Source organism: Neltuma alba, unplaced genomic scaffold (assembly GCF_004799145.2).
Source record: "Neltuma alba isolate B1F8T4 unplaced genomic scaffold, ASM479914v2 tig00005192_pilon, whole genome shotgun sequence".
NCBI lineage: Eukaryota > Viridiplantae > Streptophyta > Magnoliopsida > Fabales > Fabaceae > Neltuma > Neltuma alba.
The window spans coordinates 42,316-57,962 of record NW_021634012.1 but is presented as its reverse complement, the minus strand read 5'-3'; the positions used below and the strand labels follow the sequence as shown (position 1 = coordinate 57,962).

At 36.5% G+C, this 15,647-nt stretch overlaps 2 protein-coding genes across 2 annotated transcripts; one reads left to right on the top strand and one right to left on the bottom strand.

Moving 5' to 3' along the window:
• Positions 1-19: 19 nt before the first annotated feature.
• Positions 20-12,680, top strand: LOC114747047 (uncharacterized). Its single transcript, XM_028935332.1, has 15 exons — positions 20-215; positions 850-926; positions 1,032-1,203; positions 1,818-1,906; positions 1,990-2,154; positions 2,261-2,338; positions 3,026-3,129; positions 3,648-3,748; positions 5,993-6,078; positions 6,193-6,313; positions 7,340-7,512; positions 9,400-10,245; positions 10,808-11,066; positions 11,508-11,631; positions 12,264-12,680. Exons 2-15 carry the CDS (start codon positions 882-884, stop codon positions 12,355-12,357), a joined length of 2,457 nt encoding a protein of 818 aa, XP_028791165.1. The 5' UTR covers positions 20-215; positions 850-881; the 3' UTR covers positions 12,358-12,680.
• A 742-nt stretch (positions 12,681-13,422) lies between these two features.
• On the bottom strand, positions 13,423-15,640 carry LOC114747046 (probable inactive receptor kinase At2g26730). Its single transcript, XM_028935330.1, has 2 exons — positions 14,071-15,640; positions 13,423-13,979 (listed from the first exon to the last, which is right to left on the bottom strand). Exons 1-2 carry the CDS (start codon positions 15,638-15,640, stop codon positions 13,423-13,425), a joined length of 2,127 nt encoding a protein of 708 aa, XP_028791163.1.
• Between the last annotated feature and the right edge of the window lie 7 nt (positions 15,641-15,647).

Sequence of the window (15,647 nt, the reverse complement as noted above, 5' to 3'; positions counted from 1 at the left end):
TAGTGAGAGAGATCCTCTAGCGTCCTCATCATCGTTTCTGGCAGGTAGTACTAGTGGGCATGATGATTTTGGTGCCGGGAATGGCTTGGAAAGTAACATTCGGGCTTTATCGTCTCATGAAAGTAATGACTTTCAACAACTTGCTAAATGGCTCGAGCAGGTTCTTCCTTTCTCGCTGTTGTTGTTGGTTGTGTTCATCCGCCAGCATTTGCAAGGTGATATTTTTAATTCATCACTTGTATATATCTCTGATGCTAATTTTGGCTTCTGAATCTCTTAAATGCTCCAATGAAATTATGAACAACATTTACTTTCATTTCGCTTGTTTTTACTATTTGCCTTGTTTTCTAGTTGTTTGCAGATATTTCTGAGTAGGATATGCTGGTAGGATATGCTAGATTCAATGATATGATTGAACAGATGTCCTGGCTAATTCAGTATGGCTAGTGGGCATGGGTTCTCGATAATGTTGAATCTGAATAACTTGGCCACTCGATGTGTGTGGCAAGCTTTGGCCTGTAAAGGGATGGAAGTCATGAAATTAGTGTGATTTATATATGCATTCCCATCATATTTGGACACTATGAGGTTGTCCTACCTTGTTAAATTTCTACGATTTGTGATCAGTTTGCTGTTCCCATAATTCTTCCTTGTAAGGTTGTCTTCTCTTCTTGTTTGCATCCTATTATTCCCTTCTGAGTAGGAAAAATAAAAGATGCAGCAACTTTTCGATTCTTCTTGGTAGTTGTGCTTGATGAGCTGCTTCTTATGCGTGGTTTTAGTTTCCTCTGATTATGTACTTTTAATGCTTTCAAAATAGGTTGGTAATATTAATTTATAAACTTGCAGGTTTCATTGTCACAATTTGGATTTCAATTGTGATGTTCAAGTCAAATGAAATGGTTAAGAAGCAGACAGCTCTAAAGGTACTGTTCTCAGATTTTTTTTACAAGTCATGCTCCATTCTAAATAACTCCTTTTAGCTCCCCGACAGAAAATAATGAGGCTCAATATATATATATTTTTTATAGGGAGATAGGAAAGTCTCATTTCTCGTCAGTATCTCACTTGTCTTCATGCTTCATGTGATGTGCATTTACTGGTGGTATCAAGATGATGATCTTTCATACTCACCACTCATCTTGCTTCCTCCAAAAACAACGCCTCATTTCTGGCATGCAGTATTCATCGTTCTGATTAATGGTATGAATATCTATACTAGTATCATAAAGTTATTCAATTGTTCTATTTATTTGGGTAAGACATTATTGTTTGCTTTAAGCCCATGTGTTGGCATGAAATCAATGTTCATAGTAAATGTTTTGGATCGAAACTGAACTCTCTACAGTTTTTGGGGTTTCATTTTGTTTAGTTCCTGTATGCTGTGCATTGAAGATTGGTGGAAGATGAATAAATTTGTTGCAATACTGTATCTTTCGCTACAACGTGATCATGGTTCTTGCGCCTTTTGCACATGTTGATATGTCTCTAGTTCATGAAAATCTCAAAGTTAATCATTTGCTTGTGGTAGTATCATTTTTTTTTTTGGGCTTTTTCTTGCTCTGATGGTCTTAAGCATCATCTCATTTAGCCACTTGCTTCAATCTATGAAATTTTGTTCAAGTATGTGATGATGAGCAACAACTTTTTGAATCGATTCAGATATTAAATATGCTCTATCTCTGCGTTGGCTGTGTTCCTTTTTTTTAAAACATACATGTAATGTCTACCAATTATTATTGGTATTATTTTGGTCTTGATTTTATAATTCTTGATGGTATTCATGTTCACCAACTCATGGGTATAATGACTTTCAGACGTACTTGTGCGGCAAGCCGCAATGTCTTTCAAGTGCTTGCTACTTATATATTTCAAGAATGATAGGGGTCATAGCTTCCGTCTGCAGGTGATTAGTCGCATCTTTACTACTTTTGTTTGTGTTTATTTTCCTCTCCAACTGTGTTCTGAAACTCAGCTACTTACTTGAAGGCTCAAATATTAACGCTGGTTGAGCACGCACTACTGCTGTACCGTGCCTTGTTGCCAGCTCCTGTTTGGTACCGATTTTTCCTAAACAGGGAATATGGAAGTCTCTTTTCATCGCTGACCACAGGGTTGTACCTAACCTTCAAGTTAACATCTGTTGTTGAGAAGGTACTTTTCCATGCATTGAGATTAGGGTTTCTAGTTCTGTATTTGAAGATCTTTCTGTATGAAGCTGAATTATTCCATCGTATTTAATCTTCTGTTTGCTGAATAGGTCCAATGCTTTCTTTCTGCCTTAAAAGCATTATCAGGAAAGGATATTCTCTATGGTGTTCATGCTACAAACGAACAGGTAAAGATCCAATTTTTTTGTTGTAGTTAGTTAAGTTTGAATCTGGAATCAGTCAATATTATTTGAAGCCAGATGGTTTGTTACTAAAAATAATATTAAACAAAATAACTAATCTACGTAATAATTTGTTATGAAATTAATAAGTAACTTTTGGTCTTTGTGCGGTTTGAAAAAAAAAATGCTTCACTTTTTGACACTTTAGTTCAGTCGTGCTTCTTACAATATCCAAGCAGGCCATGGAAGGACGAGATTACTGGAGAGAATATCATAATTGTCATTAAAATTAAATTCTGGATTGGATAACTTTGCCACCATCACAAAATCTTTTACCACAAATATGAATTTGTCTCCACGTAGGATCACACAGAATTGGTGTAGCTTGTTCGGATCAGTAGAATCATTGGTTCTTTGGGATTCTACTTATCCTGCCAGAATGTGTGTGACTTGGATTGGATTGAGTTCTTTTGCATTTGATGGGTTATACAAGTACCTCAAATAAAAAGGTCCAATAAGCCAAAGCACGACTTTTCTGTTGAAATTATTGTGAAGGGAAACCCCAGGACTGTTTTATATGCAGAAGTTTCTTAGCCTTTTCCTAGAGGGAAAGAGAGATTATATCGACTCATTAAATTTGTTGAATTTAAAACATTTTCATGTGTGATTCTAAATATTTGCGTTCAAATGCAGGTAACTGCCGCAGGCGACCTTTGTGCTATATGCCAGGAGAAGATGCGTGGTCCTATCCTGTTACGCTGCAAACACATTTTCTGTGAGGAGTGTGTGTCAGAATGGTCAGTTTCATAACTTCCTCATATTCTTCATCTTGAAATGTTCAAATGGGAACTCCTTAAGACATTACACAGAAGTATAAACTTATAGGGAATGGCTTTTTAAGGCCGGTTTCCAAAATAGAATCGGTCAGCATAGGCAAGAAATGAGCTCGCGAGTGTTTCAATGAAATTCCCACCGAGAGTTCATAATCATTGTTTTAGCTATTTGTTTGTTGGATTTTATTTGAGGATGAGCTTCGGAGCAACATGTGACCTGGAGGTTATGGGTTCAAATCTTGGAAAGAGCCTTTCTACTTGTTATTCTCCATGAAAATCTTTGCTTGTTAGTTGTTATTGATTTGCATTAGTAATTTTGTCAGTGACTTCATAGAATATGAGGTATTCCTCTGGCTATTGCTTATGAGTAATGTATCAAATACAAAGCATTTGTTCAGCCGCGCATTTGCCTCGTACAAGATACATACAAAATTTGTAATTGTAATTCTGATTTGACCAACAAGGAGACACTTGTTTTTCAGGTTTGACAGAGAAAGAACTTGCCCGCTATGTAGGGCATTGGTGAAGGCTGGCGATATTCGGTCTTTCGGGGATGGATCGACAAGTCTGTTTTTCCAGCTATGTTAATGCTTTGGGTTGGATCAAGCACATGGAACCGTCATTTCCTGAAATCTTAATGAATGCTACTTTGATCGGCTGATTTACCTGAAGAGCTTCAAGGGAAGCATCAAACATTGATGGCTTAATCACTCATTCCTATGTTATCTGTTCAGATGTGGGCTTCACTTAACTGCCAGACGCTCAGACAATGGAGAATCCACTGGATCATGTTTCTCACATGTCAAATATTCTGATGAACACAAATTTTGTTCATTATGTTGGACGGTTGTTAAATTCATGTCCCTATTCTTTATCCTTTGTATTATTGTATATCCTTCACATGTTTGTGCAAATTTGTCAACCGTTCGTCCGCCTCTTTCTGCCACTGCAACAGTTATAGTTTATATTTATACTCAACTTTCTTTCGTTGAATGAGCGTTTATATTTGTTCTTTTATTTTCTTGTGCTTCGTTCTTAATGCCTTACTTCGTTTCAGCCATCTGGCCCTCTGGTTCGATATATAAGATGCAGCTCTTGGGATAAACTGCATCCTATTTATAAGTTGCGCTTAAAAGATGTTAGAAATTTTAACTTTTTTTTTTTGTTTTAAATTTTTGCCCATTAATCACATCATATCGTTGTATTCCTCCGATCCTAATTATAAGACTCAATTGACTTATTTGAGGAGATTAAGGAAGTAAGTTAAGTTGGTTATTTATAATAAATAAGTGTTGTCATTCTTAAAATATCCTTGCTAATTAAGTATATTGGCTAAAACTATCATTATTAAAAGGATTATCTTAGAAAAAAATGCATAAATATAAGAGACAAAATGGATTGGGTCTTATAATTAGGACTAAATAAAAAGTCAAATTGGGTCTTATAATAAGGACCGGAGGAGTATTAATTATTCATCACATGCCGCTTTTTCCCACCCATGATTTGTCTCTCATTCTCTCTCACACATAAATAAATAAATAAAGACATTTTTAACACATAAAATATATTTTTACAGATTTATTGTATTTAACTAATTTTAAATAATTTTTTATGTACATAATTAGGTTCTTTGTGTCTTGCTTCCTCTTATACAGGATATCAATTAGCTTCTAGAAGAATCCTTTGATTCATAATAATAGGATAAGTCACTTGGAGGTAATTGAAACTTACTTTCTCTGGTTTTCTTTTTTTAATATTTTTTTATTAAATTGGGTAGTTTAAGTAAATAGTTAAATTAGTTAAAAATTATAAATATATAAAAATTGAAACTTTTTTTTTATCAATATATCCTTATTTAATAAAAGGACAAATAAAATGAGAAATACTAGTAATGAATTTAAGTATGAAAGAGAATGTAGGATGAGAAAAAGATGATGAGAGAAAATAAAAAGTTAATTAAGGACAAAATCAGTAAAAATAAAATTAATGTTTAGGTACTCCTAAATAGGATCTTATAAAAAGAATCAAACAATTTCAAATTTGGGGATTTTATATAAAAGATCAAAGGGAATATTTGTCAATTTTGCCTCTATAGTTAATGGTTAAATATGATCCGTTATATTTTTTTTCCTCTCCTTCAAAGTCTTGACGAAAATTTAATTCAAAACAAATTTAATGAGGTAACCATTATTCCTTGATTCTAATAAAATAGTTGGAAGTCACTTATATTTTGAATTGGATAGAGTATTCATAAAACTGGAGGGATTATTTTACGACTGATAAGCTGTACTTTTTTTTTTAATTTTGGTAAACGTCTAAAGAAAATTCTTTAATTTTAGAGTTAAGGTACACATAATTCAGAAGGTGTACCTAGCAGCCTAAACTATTTAAAGGTGTAATTCTGCCCCTAATGTATTAATGGAGGAGCATTTATACCCCTTTATTAACAGAACCCTAACTCTGTTTGACAGCCGAATATTTATATTTTTTTTAGCAATGACACGAACTGCCACCTGTGTATCACAAAAAAAAAAATCCGTATGATCTGGATCCCAATCCATCTCATCCGAGTTAAACCGAAGCACTTAGCAACATGGAAGCAAATCGCTACATTGCTATCACCACCTCATTCAAACAAGCTAATCACTACTTCGATGTCAATGAAGGAAGAAAATCTTCAATAAATGAAGAAGTAAAAAAAAAAAAAAAAACTCATTCAGTGTAGAAACAGATGAAGAAGGGGCGATGGCATCAGATCAAGAATTGAAGTTACCCAATCTACACTCCCTGTTTCAAATATGGAAAATCCAAAAAACTAATGTTTTAGGTCCTTACATGTTTGATGAACTCAACTTGATTTGGAAATGGAATGGCACAAGAATAGAGAAAGAAAATCAAATCACAGATCTCATCGTTGCTATTCACATACCCCACCAATCGCTGTCTCCTCCCCAGATCTCATTGTTCACTAGGGGTTGTCGTCGCTAGATGAAAGATATCGTTGTTGCCATCATTCACCTGCATCAGGTTGCTAGACCGAAGGTGGGTCGTCGCTCAATGAAGAAGGTCACTGTCACCATTGTTGTCTCTACAGAGGAGGCCATTGTTCCAGTCATTTACTGGCTCATCAGAGAAGATGGTGGAGACAGTAATGGGAAGGAGGGATCGCGTTCTGCTGAGAAGGGCTGAGCTTTTCTTCTTCTTTTTTTTTAATACCCAGGTGGCAATTTTAGATGATACGTGTCTTTATTTGGAGGGAAAAAAATGCTTAGTTGTCAAACAGAGTTAGGGTTCGGTTAATAGAGGATGAAATTACTCCATTTTTAATAGATTAAGGGCAAAATTACACCAATAAATAGTTTAGAGTATTGGGTGTACCTTAAAAAATAGCTCAGAGTGCTTAATGTACCTTTACTCTTAATTTTATATATGTAAAACTATTTTTTGATCTCAGCAGTCACTTGTAATTCCATCGTTTGTAAATCTATCATGCTGTCTCTCTTATTTACATGAAATAATACTTACTCTAGAGATTTTTAAAAGTACAACTTCCTCATTTAAATCTTTTAGAATTGTTGCTGGTATTTTTAAAAAAATTTATTCATGAGCCTTAAATTTTTTTTTCCGCTAGAATTAGAGGGGTTAATTTATACCATTAAGCATTGATCTTAATAAAAATTATTACGATCACTTTAATGTAAGAACGAATTTATGGGCAATACTGCATTACGCGCAGTATTTATAGAATTAAAAAGAAAAAGACAGGAGCAACGGCGATGGATTTCCCAATTTCGCAGTTAGCCAGGCGGATCCGACTCCGAGCCCGATCTGGATTCTCTACTCCTCAGGCTCAGTCCTCCTCCCCCGCTCCCAGTGATGTTTGGATCGCAGGATTGATCTGACCATTTAGTGCTGCGAATCCAGACCGTCCCTCGTTTTTAATGTACCAACCAGACCGTCCTTCCGAGTGCATGCTAATCTGGTTCCCTCCTATCATTTTTTTAATTGACAATGATAATTCCTATCATTCTCCTTTCCGATAAGTTTTCAGCGTCATTCTCTATCTAATGAAAATTCTCGATTGAATTGTTTTCAAGATTGACAATCAATTTCTGCCGCATTTTCCAACGAGACTGTTTTGTTTTACGCTTCTGAGTCATGTTCTTTTTCTGATCTTGGAATCCCTTTCTGGGTTTTGCGCCTCCAATTCTTCAATTTTTGCTATACACTAGTCTTGAACAATTCTTTAAGGTGCTGGGGGAGTCGGATCTTATTGTTGCTCTTGAAAAAGCTTTTGCACTCATAAGTGCTTCTTCGCCGCAGAAAGGTCAAAGGCGATCAGTAAAGGTTTGTCATTGTGTTCAACTCATGAAGTTTTTTGCCTGACTTTTCTTTTTCATTGATTTTTATGATGGTCATTTTTTCATGCTTCACGTTGAAAGAAAATATCCCTTCTCCTGGGTTTTCTATTCACTCATCTCGGGCAAAATAAATTCTTTTGTTTTATATTTCACTAGTCATCTCAGGCTCTGTCGTTAAACTTGAAGTTTGTATTTTTGTTCTGGGAAACTTTTGGTGGGATTGATCGTGGTGCAATAGATTATTGCTGAAAGGAGGGAGAATTTGCTACTTGTTAAAAGAGTTGCTCTGGTGGTTATCTTCAACTCAGATACCCTTCGCCATGAAAAAACAGTGATCATATGATTGTCTGTTATTTTTTCCACGCTTAGTTGGGGGGCATGGCCAACATGCGCATACTTTCCATTTGTTGACAGACATTTGTTAAATCGATATCCCTTTTATGTTAAAATAATAATTACTGTCTGATAGCATGAGCGTTAGCCATGTCGCAAATACTAAACATGTGATGAGAATAAAGTCCACTTTATGATTAAAGTGACGATTTTGGTCTTCTTCATAACAAGATCGTTTACCTTGATACATTATTTGGGCTCCGTCGACTATGGAACTTTGGATGCAGCAAATGGTTCTTCTTCAAAATGTTGTTTTTTTTTTTTTTTGGTTGGTATCATTGAATAATTCAGCTGATTTTGGATATCATAGACATAATTTCCTAGAATGGTGGATCGGAAATTTTTAGCTTGTCAATTTAAGTATGAGTAATGACTTGAGCTATTAGTCTCTGATTGTGATACTCGACAGTTACGATTGCGGTGTTGATCAAGCTGAAATAAACTGGAATCTATTGTAAATACCTAAATGATACAAGCAAGGAAGTGAGTTTTTCACCGGGCAGAGTGGCTGGAGTGAGAACGGGGAGTATGGTTCTTGTTGCTCATGTTGTTGGCTTAAACACTATTTTTCAGGAATATGAATTATTAATCCTTCCAGGTTGAAGCATTGTGTCAAGGTTCAGGGCTGGGTTTGGCTGCCCGATAGACTCCTGATATCTTCTGTTATACATATCTTTGCATAATGTCCAGGCTTTAATTTTTCCATTACTTCTGAGATTCCTTGTTCATTCTGCTGTTAATTGGGAATTTTCCTCTTAGCCATGCCTAGAACTCCTGTTTTCTCCCTTTCATGTGGTATTCATAGTGTTTTGCTCTTCATTTAGTTTGTGTTATCCAACCATTCACCTCATGTAGAATAGGATCATTTATCAATTTTCAAAATTTCATTTGCTTTTTCAAATTCTGAGCCTGTCATCATAGCATCTAAGCGCATAGCACAAGTTTATTCTCTTTAAAGCAATTTGACCATGTGAAATTGGTTAATTTCAATCTTCTGTATGAATTTAGACGCATGGCAGCTACAGAAGATACAGGCACTGCCCTTTCTAGAGATTTTTAAGTAACTTTAACTGTCAGATGAAACATAGAGAACTTGATTTAAACAACTCACTTTAAATATCCTGCTCTTAGACAATTGAAAAACCTGAAGATTTAGGATCCCACCTGTCAAGTGGCTTTTAAATGACTATTTTTCCTTGCTACGTGTACTGTCTTCCACTGTTTGAGTGAGCAGCGAAAGATCATCTATTCTTGGATATAAACAATAATGTAACAGCTAGGAATATGAATAGTCACATTTAATAGTTGATGATTAAGGATGAGAAATTGAAGCGTGCCTGCATACCCAAATAGTTTGCTTTGACTGGTCACATTGGTATTTGTTGCTGTTTATGCTTGCTTTGCATATTTTTCTTCAGCTTTTTTATCACTAATTATTATATGCAATATGTATAAAAAATGTTTTTGTCTTTTCTGACAGAAATTGACTTGGGAGCCTCAAATTTCTATAGTTCTAGTCATCCATACTCACCAAATGCAGCAAGGGCTCACAGCTACTCCCTTGTCTCATTCAAGCTCATCTGTTTCAACACCTCGTGGAATAGGTCCAACTTCATGGATAGGCGACTTTGAATTCCACAGTGCTGGGTCGTCTGCTGATTTTCCCCAACAAAATGCAGATAGTAATTCAAAAGATGAAACAGAGTTGCTCTCTGTGTCTTGGAATCAGGACTTTGGTTGCTTTTCTGCTGGCACTAGCCATGGCTTTCGAATTTACAATTGTGTGCCTTTCAAGGAGACTTTTAGACGTGACTTGAGAGGTGGTTTTAAAATTGTAGAGATGCTTTTCCGGTGCAACATTCTAGCACTTGTTGGCGCTGTAACTAATCCATTTTACCCTCCCAATAAAGTTATGATTTGGGATGATCATCAGAGCAGGTGCATCGGTGAATTTACATTTAGGTCTGAGGTTCGTGCAGTGAGATTAAGACGCGATCGAATTGTAGTAGTTCTTGAGCACAAGGTTTATGTTTATAACTTCATGGATTTGAAGCTTCTTCAACAGATTGAGACTCTGGCTAATCCTAAGGGATTGTGCTGTCTTTCTTATCATCCAAATACATTTGTTTTGGCTTGTCCAGGTGTTCACAGAGGACAAGTCCGGGTTGAACACTTTGGTCTGAACATGACAAAATTAATTGATGCTCATGATTCTCAAATTGCATGCTTAACTTTGACAATGGATGGGCTCCTTCTTGCAACTGCTAGTGCAAAGGGCACTCTAATTAGAATCTTCAACACAATGGATGGCACTCGGTTACAGGAAGTAGGTTACTGGACCATGTATTTTGATTATTTTGATAACTATTATTGTCTCTGACCTAATTCTGTGTCAATTTACTGTGGAACTTATCCATTTTTTTTACGCATTCACTTGAATAAGACTGGTGGCTAGAAAATCACCCTCTTGTAAAATCCTTTATTTTATCTATATTTTTTCCGTGATCTTCTGATGATTGTTCTACTGTATGCAAACAAACTGCAAACTCTATTCAAGTTTAAAAACCTCACGAGGTTAACTTTCCAGTAGTTTTTTTTCCTGTGAAGGGGGAAATCTGCAACAATGTCTTCTACATTTTTATAACACAGATTTCATGTTGAAAATTCCTCAGGTAGTTTCACCTATTGTGGTTTTATGTGATTTTCCTGCTAGTCTCATGGTTGTACCTTGCCATCTTTTTTTGTAAAGACAGAAGGCGTCTACTTCTCAAGAATCAAGGATTGACCCTAAAATTTTTTGAAATTAGTAGCTTTTTCTTCAACAAACTCTAGTTTGTTCCATGATTGTGAATTTTCTTTAATTCTCCATGTAACAATCTTCTGTGCAGGTGAGAAGGGGGGTTGATAGAGCTGAAATCTATAGTATTGCTTTATCGCCAAATGTCCAGTGGTTGGCAGCATCAAGTGAGAAAGGTACCATTCATATGTTCAGCCTGAGAGTCAGAGTTGTTGGGATGGATACATTGCCTGCCCCAACTACACCCCAAAGCCCTGCACTGCTTCATCAGAATTCTTCGACCTCTTTAGATGCATTGCTTTCTCCAAATACTGGTTCTAACCCCAGTTCATCATTGTCTTTCATGAGAGGTAAAAGATTTACTTGAATATGATGATTACTTGCTAAGCACTTCTTATTAATATAATTTCAAGGTTTAAAAAATTTTGTTCTTTTTATGTGTTGCCTAAGATGTCAATATGTTGACCTGAATATGGTTAGACTTTTGAATGCTTAGAAAACATGGTATCATCATTTTATTTACGTCTATCTAATCAACTGTCTGAAAGACTCTGCAAAACCCTTTGACGGGGGGCTACGTCCCCATTATTTCTGTCTTTTCAAACCAAGTCATCTGAAGCCATTATTAGACTAATGCTTATATATTTCCCTAGCAGTGTGGATTTTCCTCTTTTTCACAACCAGTTCATCGTTCTGTTACTTTCTGTTAAGCTACAAACTGCATAATATTATGGTAAACATTGGGTCATTTTGATTTTTCTAATCACTTGATCTCTTTGACTACATGGTAGGGGTTTTGCCAAAATATTTTAGCTCAGAATGGTCATTTGCACGGTTCCGCCTGCCAGAGAACACGCAATTTATTTTGGCTTTTGGACCTCGGAACAGTGTCATAATAGTTGGCTTGGATGGGAGGTATGGTCAATTTAATTACTGCAATTATTACCAAAAAAAAGAGGGTCTTGATTTTTTTTAGAATAAGGAACCTCATTCCGTGTGTTACTGTTGCATAGAATTTGAGAAATGAACGGTACTACTAATAATTCATGAACAATGTTGCTTGTTATAGAATACATATATACATATATGTATTATATTGATATATTGATTCTCCTATAAAGTTAAATGCATATCTAAAGCCTTGAATGCCCGTATGAAAATGAGAACTAATGCTGGGGGCAGAAAAATTGTGCATTTCCCCTATCTGTGTGGTTCGTTTATATCTCCTAACCTTTTTAATTAGCCACCGAGGAACGTTTCAGAATGCAGTGCCCCGCGCTCCTTTAATTCATTCAAAAACATCTCACAACTTATTCTCTGAGTCCAAGGTCTAAGTTACCTTGAAAACTTTCAAACTTTGTCGACGATGCCATTTTGGTGCCACATGATATGCTCATTGACTTTTGGAAGTTTACAAAGGATACTATATGCCTATGCACCCCCCCCCCCAAAAAAAAAAAAATAAAGAAAGAAAATTGAATTCTACTGATTGTCTCTTTCAATATCTTCATTCTCACATGGTGCTATCTCTTTCTCCATGTTATCAGTTTTTACAGGTGCAGCTTTGATCCAGTCCATGGCGGAGAGATGTTGCAGCAGGAATATGTTCGGTTTTTGAAGTCTGAAAGTAGGCCAACGTGAACTATTAATTGTTCAACATTTCAATCATCACTTCATAAGTCACAAAAATTAGAAGAACAAAGTTATTAGGTACAATTAGGGGTACTGGTTAAGTTCCAATCTGCAAATACGTCAGCTTGTTGAAATCAAATCCTAATCCTAACTATCATGATTTCACCTACAAACACTATATTGTACCTTAGAATAAGGTTTTCTTATGAGTCGTCTGGCAGCCGCAACTTATTATTTTCGTGTAAATATGAAGTGTACATCTTATGCAAGAGAACAAGTCTTTGTAAATATGATGGCTTCCCACATTGAATGATCTTGAGGATTTTTCTTCTTCTGCTGTTTATAGCGCATATTTTGGGGGAGAATGTGAATATAATTAAAGGCAAAAGCACTTTAAAAAATACTTTCACGTGTCTGACATATTTATCTTAAAGTCCATAAAATCACTCTCAAAAAACTAATCCAAACACCCCCTAAAAAGAAAAAAAGAGATCAATTAATGGTTGAATATCCGTTGCTAACTGTAACCACCTTACTGGAAATTTTCAATGCAGCATCCGAACAAATTGTAGTTTTTTAAAGCTTAGCTTTACTCTTCGTGGTTTTGATTTGAACTACTGATCATGGTCATTGGTCATGATGATAATATGCACTGGGAAAAGGAGTTGATTATTCCCCAGGCCTTATCTTTTTCCCATCATGCATCATCAAAATCTTGTGTGTGTGTGTGTGTGTGTGTCTGGCACTTAAAACTATGACATTTCTAATATTTGTAACAACTTTTAAATATAATTACTTTTAAATTGTTAGAAAACTAACTAATTTATATAGTTTGAAATTGTAATACATCATCAAAAACTGGCACAGCAAAAACAATTTAATATCAAAGAGAACCAAAAAACCTCAAACTATTTCTTCACGTCTCTAGTTATTGATGAAACCATGCAAATATTCTACACACATTATTGGAGGAAAAAATTGTTATCACGAGATAGAATGAAATTCCACTTAATAGAAAACTCTGCACTCGCCAAATTTATACGACTCAGTATTAAGCACAAGGCTCAAGCAAAATCAGGCTTCATAGATCAAAGATTTCTCTTCTTCGTCTTTGATAGTGTTAACCATGAGAGCCACCTGATTCATACATGGCCTGGCTACTGGGGAACGATGAACACATTTGATAGCCATTCGAAGCAGATTCACCAATCTCTCTTCACTCGCATACTCTGATATCAGTTCCTTGTCAAACACCTCACCAGTCCATTCTTCCCTCACAACAGATTGGACCCACTCCGCCAAGTCAATGCCATCGTTCTTCACTAACTTCCCTGTGAGTAGCTCAAGAAGAATCACCCCAAATCCATACACATCTGCCTTCAACGCATTTGGTAGCCCAGAACCAGAAGGACGAGGGCTTGCAGAAGATAAGCTCAGTTCATCGTCCATGCTCATCACACCATACTCGCTTATGCGTGCCTCCATGTTATGGCTCAGCAAAATGTTGGAGGATTTCAAGTTTCCATGTGCAATACCTTTCTCCCCAACCTCTTGATGCATGAAGGCTAATCCCTCTGCTATCATAGCTGCAATTCCTAGCCTGCTGGTCCAATCAAATCCCTTTGACTCGCCTGAAACGCATGTATAGTATTACGAAGATCATGCGTAAATCTATGAGGATGAAATTAAAAGTTGAATAGGAGACAAATATAAGATATTTACCATGAAGAAGCTGGAATAAGCTTCCATTTTCCTGGAATTCGTAGACCAGAAGCTTCTCTTGATTGGAACAATAGAAAGCAAGTGGTGAGAGCACATAAGGGTGCTTCACTTGGCCTAGAGTTTCCATTTTTAGCTTGAAGTCATGGCTGGAAGTAGCTGAGTCCTTGATCCTTTTCACAACCACTGTCTTCCTGTTGTCCAGCATCACCTTATAAAGACTACCATACTTACCTCTGCCAAGCAATTCTGCAGGGGCTCTCAGCAAGTCCTCAAGTCTCAATTCACTTACCACTGGTTGTGTAAGAAGTATAAGTGACTGTGAAACCGTCCCCCCTTCAGAGTTGACTGAAAACTCGGATCTGCTTATTACCGATTTTTGTCCGCTTGAAGCATTGCCAGGTTTGTCGAACACATCATGATCACTACTTGATGCGACCTTATTTGATGCTTCAGCCTTCTGTTTTTTCTTCCTTGTACATAGTTTATAAAGTATGAAAAGGATAATTACCAAACCCAATGCAGCATATCCTGAATACATCAGGATTTGATCTTTAGAAGGACCCTTTGATTCATTTGATCCATTCATTTCATTTGATCCATTTGGTTCTACAGATTTTTCATTAAGAGTGTGAATGGCACAGTTCTTCTGCAATGGTTGCCCACAGAGTTCAGGGTTACCCAAAAAGCTATCTTCAGAGATTCGGCCATGCACATCTGGGATTCGGCCACTAAAATTGTTAAATGAAACATTAAACTTGTAAAGGTTGGAGAAATCAAACCCGGGTATCGCCCCACTGAGGTTATTGTTCTGGGCGAGAAACACATTCAGCCCTGAGATTCTGGACAAGCCTGGCAAGTGACCAGAAAACTTATTGTTCGAAATGTCAAGCCTTTTCAGATTATTTAACACGGCAAGCGAAGGAGGAAGTTCCCCAGAAAGTTGATTTCCCCCTAAATACAAGCGAGTTATCTGTTTGCAGTTTCCAATCTCATCTGCTATTCCTCCTCTGACGTTGTTTCCACCAAGACTCAGAATTATCAAAGAATCAGCTAGAGGTTGACTATTGCAGAGAATAGCAGCATCAAGAGTTCCAGATAAATTCAACCTGTCTAGAAATAGCCTTCTTACTGATACATTACGAGAATCGCAGGCTACGCCTTGCCAGAGGTCCGTACAAGGATCAGAGTCTCCCTTCCAATTCATAGTAGAAAAACTCTGCTGGCCAGAGAGTTTGGCAAGGAAGCTTATCATTGAGCTCTTGACCTCCTCCTCCACACAATGTGTCACTTTAATGTGGAAAATACAAAAAAGGAGGACTACCCACATGCGAATTCCTTCCATTGCGGCCGAAACTGATAATATGAGGACGAGATTTGATCCCAAGTCTTGAGCTTTGAAGTAAGAGATGGTGTTTGAAGGCAAGGACGAGAGAAAGTTATTGTTGCCGGAACTAGAATGAGTCAGATTGGCTAATTCCACAATGAGAACCTTTGTAATGTAGCAGAGAACGAGGATCCCTTGTTGATGGATGATATAATATTTGGAAAATACGAGCCGGCAGGTATACATACAGTTA